The 7,786-nt window shown below is 42.3% G+C and overlaps 1 protein-coding gene across 1 annotated transcript; it reads right to left on the reverse strand.

Annotated features, from left to right (window-relative positions):
• Positions 1-908: 908 nt before the first annotated feature.
• LOC147666346 (zinc finger and BTB domain-containing protein 43-like) lies at positions 909-6,506 on the reverse strand. The gene is made up of 2 exons (XM_086949110.1): positions 6,452-6,506; positions 909-4,116 (listed from the first exon to the last, which is right to left on the reverse strand). The coding sequence occupies exon 2, from the start codon at positions 4,097-4,099 to the stop codon at positions 2,855-2,857; it is 1,245 nt and encodes a 414-aa protein (XP_086805236.1). The 5' UTR covers positions 4,100-4,116; positions 6,452-6,506; the 3' UTR covers positions 909-2,854.
• Positions 6,507-7,786: the final 1,280 nt, after the last annotated feature.

Below are 7,786 nucleotides of genomic sequence, written 5' to 3' on the forward strand. Positions count from 1 at the left end.
AGATGTGCTCAGAAGCCCACAGCCGGCACTATTAAACGTCGGTTCACTGAATACCAAGACTTCATAGTCTTGAATCCTTCCTACTTTCAGGCACTCTTTGCCCTTTATATCACGCCTGTAGGTTCCTTCTTTCTCCCTTTCTGATGGGTTCTCTGTTGTGGTCTTCCTCCTCCTTTCCCCTTGTGTGTTTTTCCCTCTCTTGCTCTTGGTAAATGTCTGATGAGGAACAGTATGTGCCGGTCCCCAACAATAATTGTCGGTGAGCCTCGCCACCAACCAACGGCTCAAATTAAGCGCCGGCACAAGTGAGAAAACCTTACAGATTCATCCCTTCTAACATCCCTAGGAGCATATGCACTTTTGACTGCATCTTTCATTGAACAATTTCCCCTATATGTGATCTTCGGAGTCAGTAATTTCTTCTTAATGCAATATCACGCTGCACTAAGGGCCAGTTTCTTCCTAGCATTTATCTAATTTGCCTCCCTTGTTTATTAAAAACTCTTGTTTCTTCCTTCCATATCAACGATGTTTTATTTTGCTGTAACAGCTCTGCTCTCTCCTTGATAGCAATATTTTCCATCGCTTTCATTAAGATACCCTGCAGGTCTCTCCTTGCTCCCATAGACCATTGCTCAGTCTTGAAAATGTCATTACCGCAGTTGCATTTCGCTCACATATGGGATGCTCCATTTCAGATTACAGGGGCCACAAGGAGCAAGCTTTTACCTGCAGTGGGGGTTTGTACAGTGATGTACCTACTTTATCCCAATCCAACATGACCTTGTTGTCAAGAAATGTAATAGATGCTGCACTCATTGTACTGAGGCAAATCTCAGACCCCCAAACAAGATTGCAAAATGTATGAATAAACATGGCGAAAATTAATAGGTGTTGCACTCATGGCACTAGTAAATGTAATTCATTTCATTCAACACTACCACATATCTCTTTGCTTTGTCTTTAGAGCCTTTCCAAAAAATTAATAAACAATCTACATATCTGAGCCATAGCAATATGTTTTCCCTGGCATCTTTACTGAGGGCTTCAAAGGGAACTTGCTCCTCCCACCAGCCCATCAAAAGACTGGTGCAGCTATAGGAAAACCAGATACCCATTGCAGTGCCACAACTCTGTCTGCAAATTATGTTACCAAACTTAAATAAGTTAGTGCTTAAACAGAAAGCTAACTGAGAGTAGAAAAAAAAAGACATATAACAATAAAATATTGGTATTGTAAGTGGGAAATGTTTATGTCTCCAATACAGTCTGAATTTACAATGCTGATAGAAAGAGACGATAAGTCCAATGTCATAAGTAGCTAGTCTACCGCCCAACACAACATGCCTTAAATTGTATGAGGAAACCTCAGCTATTCTTCACATAAGAAGGCAGTGTGCAGACAAAGGGCCGTAGGAAGTGATCTACATACTGGGAAGTATTTTCTAACAGACTTTCTTTGGCAGAAACAATAGTTCTATCCAGTAGCTTCTAATGCATCTCAAAGCCAATATTATTCTACTTCTGTTAGACCTCTTTCCTTCCAGTCATATTATTTGTCCCAATTCATACTAATGGTCCTGATGTAATCATCCTTGAAATTTCTCTGATAATGCTTCTCATTAAAGAGTTGTTTCATTGCCTCCTTCTCACAAACTTCCCTTGACAGGACTACAACATTGTCCCTCTTGACAGACCCTTTAATGACGGTATCATCTTTCTTACGGGATATTCAGTCCTTCAGGTTGATTGCCGGTCATGTTCAAATTCAGCTTACACATAGTTTTCTTTCTTAGCTTTTTAGTCCTTTAATTATGGTATCTTCAAACGTTTCAATGGCACAAGGAGGTTGTGAGACAGTTCAATACTGCATCCTCTTTGCACAGCTATTGCAGTGAAGTTTTCATGAAAATTATAAACAGGTGTAAATAGGATGAGTGTGACTAATCATTTTATTACAAACCTGAGTATTTTATTATCCACATAACTTTAATTTACTTGACCATTTTATGATTCTCTTTCTTTGTAATTTAAATGAGGATAAAAATTGAAAATGTGCACACAAAACAGAGGAACCTGCGTAACATGGGTGAGCGCTTTCTCCTCTGCTACATAACATACGAGTAGCCTCAACAGTGAAGGCGCAATGTTGGATGTTCATTATAAGATGAAGACGGACAACAAACCCAGAGAGATTTTTTGTTTGGGATTCTCAGAAGAAGAAAAAATTCAAGTTTCAACTTGCTGTGTTGATTTTATCAGTAGATGTACACTAGTACTTGCATGGCGGGTGGATTTTAATATAAGTGCATGATACATAAATACACTTGTTTCGAAAGAGCATAGTAATACACGCACAGGAGCACATCTGTAACTGTTAAAGCTTCTGTAGGAAACCTTCTCACTTTTTTAACTCCTCTCCCATTCACTCTGCGTAGCTATGGCCTACAGTGATGAATGACTGCACTGGGAATGAAATCACTCAAAAAAACTAGTTCCAATGGTTATCCATATTTAAAAATAAATGCAGAGAGGGTACTAGATGGTTTTCTATCTCTGTTTAACTGTGAATACTGTACAAACGGTAAAACAGTAACCCTTAGTTATAAACCCAAATGTATCACGTGACCTGGAAATCAATACCAGCTGGTTTTGCTTCTCAGTTTTACCATAGCCACCAAGCTTCTACAATGTTAAGTGACTGCAATTTCTCCATATTGGGTTCTTACCAATGAACACTTGCACATTTTTAAAAAATTGCCTACATTGGAAAGCAAACAATTGTGACCCATGCTCTGTCATGAAATCTGGGGGCAACGTTGAGTCTCATTCTTCACAGTATCGCCACCCGAAATCAGTCACTGTTTGCGGCATCACCGCTGCTATTCAGCTTCTCACAGTTCTCACGGTGTCTCTGAAAGCACTCATACAGCTTGAATTTTTTGCCGCAGGTGTTGCACTCATGCAGTGGCCTGTCCGTGTGCACCAGCATGTGCTCGCCCAGGTGGTGCTTCAGCTTGAACTTCTTGTTGCACAGTGAGCAAGCAAAGGGGCGCATACTGATACGCAGGCTAACGTGACGATCTCGCCTCCCCTTCTCTGGGAAGCGCTTGCCGCAGAGACAGCCGAATACTTTCTTCCCAAAGCGGGAGGTGTGCTCCACTGGGCCATGAGCCGGATGACCTAAAGGCCGGTGCACAGTGGTCATGCTTTCATCGGCCTCTCCTACAATGCTGTGTTCTGTGGGTCCATAGTAAGAAGACTGAACATTATGAATCTTGCCAGGTTGCACTTTGCAGTCCATACCAGCCAGAGCTTGTCTCTCTGCAATGCTCAAGAGCTGATCCATGGGACCATCCAGCATGAGGGGTTCTTCGTTTTCTGTGCTGCACTCCAAAAGATTTACCACCAGGCCCTCCTGTTTAACACATGCTGCAGAATGCATCTGCGAAGAGGTACTGCCAATTAAAGAGCATGAGCCAGACTGAGACACCTCTGCCTGCTCACTGGCACACACAGCTCCAACAGAGAAGTACTTTTCCTCTACAGACTGTTGGGAATTCTCCGGCGTTACCATTACCTCTTCCCTGGCAGAGACCCCCAAATTTTGGGGATCAGAAACCCAAGTTTCACCTACTTCCCTGCTGATGAAGAAACTGCTGCTGCTTGGGGACTGAGTGTCACTAGAGCGGCTAGACTGAGCTCTGGTCGTGTGGCAACCTCTCCTGAGGAACTCATAGCACTTATCCACCACATGCCACATCTGCAGGAAGCTGGCCACAGTCAGGTAGCTGCTGATGTCTTCCAGAGAGAGGAAGAGGCGTCCTGTGTAGGCTGACACCAGCACCCTCTCAAACACCACAGGGTCCAGCAGGTCAGGAAGCAATAGATTGTCAGAGTCCTTGAGGAGCAGCTGGTCATGGAAGTAGCGGGATGAGGCTGCCAGCACAGCCTTGTGTGCACTGAAGGTGCACTGCTGCACATGGACACGGATGTCGCAAAACTTGCCCTCCAGGCGGTGTTGGTTAAGGTGCTCGAGGAGTGTGGAGCTGTAGTTCGGGAAGTCCACCACCCGACCGTCTCCATCTTCTGCTTCCATCTCAGCCACAGAAGAAGCTGAAAAAGGCCAAGACAAACAACAACAAAAAGGCTTCACTAGCATTGCAATTACCCTCCTCCTCTACCCCCTACCACGTCCAGAAATGAGGCACATCATATATACCAGTTCTTCTGTTAAAGAATGAAGTAGTACTAAAAATTACACTAATATAGGGAAGTAGAAAATATGTTATAAAAGAGGATTAGAATGCACAATGTTTTATTTGTGAAATTAAAATATAGAATGAAGAGGTATTAAAAGAAAAGGGAAAGGGTTAGGATGGGAGAAAAAGCTAGAGAGAAGATATAGAGCAGGGTTGTAAGCTGCCTCAAATGATTAATAGGAACAAGTCGTAAAACACGTAGCTATAGAACAGGGTACACACTGCAAAGTATATAGGATTTAGACAGGTTCCAAACTCAGTCTACTATACATTCCTAATTTACAACTACCAACCTTCAAAGCGAACTGGGCAAGTTTTTAAATGGCAAGTCTCCTGCCACAAACGTCCCTCAAAGTATGCATCTATGATCTAAATCCCAGATACCGGCCACCAGAAAAAAAAGGAAACCTTAAAGCAAAGAAAGTTCCATTACCCAGCTACCTGAATCAAAGTAAATAGAGTGCAAAAGAAAACACCCTTACACAAAAATACCCTGAGCCAATGAAAATATAAATGCCCATTAAAATGCAAACAAAGAGTGGCAAAGCCAATTGGCCTGGCTTGCATTTTGAGTCTTGACTAACACATAAAAAAGGGATTAAATAAACACTTATTTTGTTTACAATGCGTCTAGGAGTTGCAGAATGTAATGCGTGATAATTCAGTGTATTTTTGAAATGTAAAATAGTCCTTTGTGCATTGCAAAACAAGCACTCCCTCAGAGACGGAATGTTACACCAAACAGCATGAGTTGGGAGAGAAATCATCTACTGGGCACAGCCTTAGCTCACTTTTTGTATATTTTAAAGAATTCCCAATAATGTGTATGTTGCAGGCACTGTTTTCAAACAGTAGTAAAAAGAACTCCACACATTACAATTTGTAGTAGTTTATTCACCATCAGAGATCCAGTCAAGTTGGAACGTTCACTGCAGTAGAGGCAGTGGGGTAAGCCTCATAGCATACTCCGAAGCGATCCAGTGGCCGAGATGCCCACATCACGGCAGGCGGTTGACGATGGATGGTGTAGAAAACTGCCCCTCCGATTACCAATGAGGTATGAAAATATTTTGACGGATAACTATTTGGGAGTGATGGCAACACTGGCCCCACAAAGCTAAATCATCGCCAAATATGTGGAGGTCAATGTTTTCAATTAGCAGTAAAAAGAACTCAGCACAATACAATTCGTAGTAGTTTTATTCACCCTCACAGATCTAGTCAAGTTAGAATGTTCACTGCTGAAAGGGGAAACCAACTACCGGGATATGAATGGATTTAAAGTACAACTGAGTCATGCAAAAAGCTGCACTGTAAAGCCAGACCTAAAGCCCTTCCATCACATGTCCTACCAAAACAGCCCCAATAATATCTATTCAATACCAAAACAACTTCATCAAAGCACATACCATGAAAGCACATTAATTCCTGGCAGCCCTGTTTAAAACACACAGAGCAAACCAAATCAGACCATCACAATACAATCATAAACTCGATCACTACTCACAGGGAAGTACCAGATATTATATGTAGTGGGGGCACAGGCATACATTTAGTATTCATCCCCTATAAATCTCCTGGGTTTTTAGTTAAAAGCGCTGCTGATTAAAAAAAGGAGAGGCCTACCTTTGTGTGTTGTTAGTGGTGTGGGGGGTGGGGCGGGGGTGAAAACTCTGCTCATAAAACCATGAACACACAATTATTTTTCAAAAATCCACAACCCCAATCAATACACACTAACCTTTCAAGACAAAAGGGAGTCACCTGCTTGATAATTTATAGGCATGACTAGACCAGTATCTTTATAACCAGGCCTGTGAAGAAATGTATGACATCATGCATCTCCCATCCTGGATATATTTAAAACAAAAAATAGAAGAACTAAAGTGACAAGTACGTGAGGGCCGAGTAAAGGATCTCAGGCTGACAGAGCAGCATTGCCATTTAACAAAATGAATACAAGGCAGGAGGATGCATCTGAATTCAATTCCAAGCACCAGAGCCTGTCATTTCAAGAATCTAAGGCTGAACAACAACTATCTGTTATATTTGTCTGAGAAAGGTGGCGAAGCTAATGCGGACAGTATTCCTTAAATAACAAAGCTATTCCTGCAAACCAACCTCCAAGCAGCACAAGCACGCATTCCGCACACAAAAAGCAGGATTTTCCTCGTTTATCGTTTATTTACCTTCAGAGGAAGACCGACCCCGCCAGGCTCCATGAACCCATCTCCTTAGATCCAAGTGGAGACATGGAAGAAGGACTGGGCTTAAACGCCTCTCCTTTGGCGGCCATTTTCAATCGGGCAACAATGGTAGGATTATTACTACGAAGTGTTGCAGCAAAAGGCGAGGAAGGAGCCATCTTGGAACGGGGAAACGAGCAGAAACTAGGCAGCTCTTCCGACAAAGGAAGCTAGTGAAATATATTTTACAAGTGTTTCAGCGGCCACTGGTTTCAGCACATTAGATAACTCGGTGATCTCCCTTCGGGTTCTGGGACATGTTACTTCTGCAAGGCGGGAAAAAATGTTTAACTGAAGTAGATATTGCTTGTTTTTCCGTTTTTTGTTTTGGTTTTTACCACAAGGGCGTCCATCTTGAAGAGGGTGAATGATGGAATGAATGTTGTAAATGGACTGATAACCATGAGTCTCCAAGGAATAGATGTTTCGTGGAAAGTTTGACCCATTACAAGTTATGGGCATTTTTTAGGTCTCGCTGAGCCAATGCGCTTGGCATTCCTCCGGCGAGATTCTAGTAAGCGGTCCGAAAAGTCTGCCAAAGCGGTGGATTAGACACAGTTCATGTCAAGACAGGTGTATGCACGAGGCCAGCCACGTCACTCACCACCATTTGTCTGTGCCTCAGCATCAGACTTCAAAGGCTGCATCAGGCTTGAAAGGAATGCGCTCCCGCTCCCCCGCCCTCCCCCCCACAGCAATGCAGAGAGCTTGTTTGTAATTGCTCACATTACCAAACTCACTGTTTGCACGATTACTGCCCGCACCTACCCTAGTCAAAAAGGAAGATCATCCTGGAGTGATTCTGTTGTCATCTGATGACTTCAGCCAGGCTATTCCTGCAATTATCTGGGGACGTCATCCCAAAGCATCCTGAAGTCTGCCCACAGGGCAGAATATTTAAATGGGATGACTCTTACTGTAATCATAAAAACTACTCTAGGATGTTGTTCTGATGAATTTCACTGGCAGGGAGTGATTACCTCGGACAACTCCACGAATACTAATTGACAACTTCAGGATGAGTGAGAATTACTCCAGATTGGGCTCTAGACAATTTAAGGATGACTTTTTACAAAAGTTTAAGCTATTGCCATTATAAATTATATGAACTTTTATTTAAGTATTAATTATAAAAAAATTAAAAGCCGTTGGTATTTCTAATATCAAAACATGTAAGTCACGTAAATACAACACATATTGCATTACAAATGCTATAGGTGTCACATTTGCGAAAGTTATAACTATTGGCATTGTAAATGACAGCTATTAATTTTGCTA

Source organism: Lissotriton vulgaris, unplaced genomic scaffold, assembly GCF_964263255.1.
Source record: "Lissotriton vulgaris unplaced genomic scaffold, aLisVul1.2 SCAFFOLD_1288, whole genome shotgun sequence".
NCBI lineage: Eukaryota > Metazoa > Chordata > Amphibia > Caudata > Salamandridae > Lissotriton > Lissotriton vulgaris.

Excerpts from the sequence above, each read along its gene's own strand:
- LOC147666346 (XM_086949110.1), bottom strand. The coding sequence starts at position 4,099 with ATGGAAGCAGAAGATGGAGACGGTCGGGTGGTGGACTTCCCGAACTAC.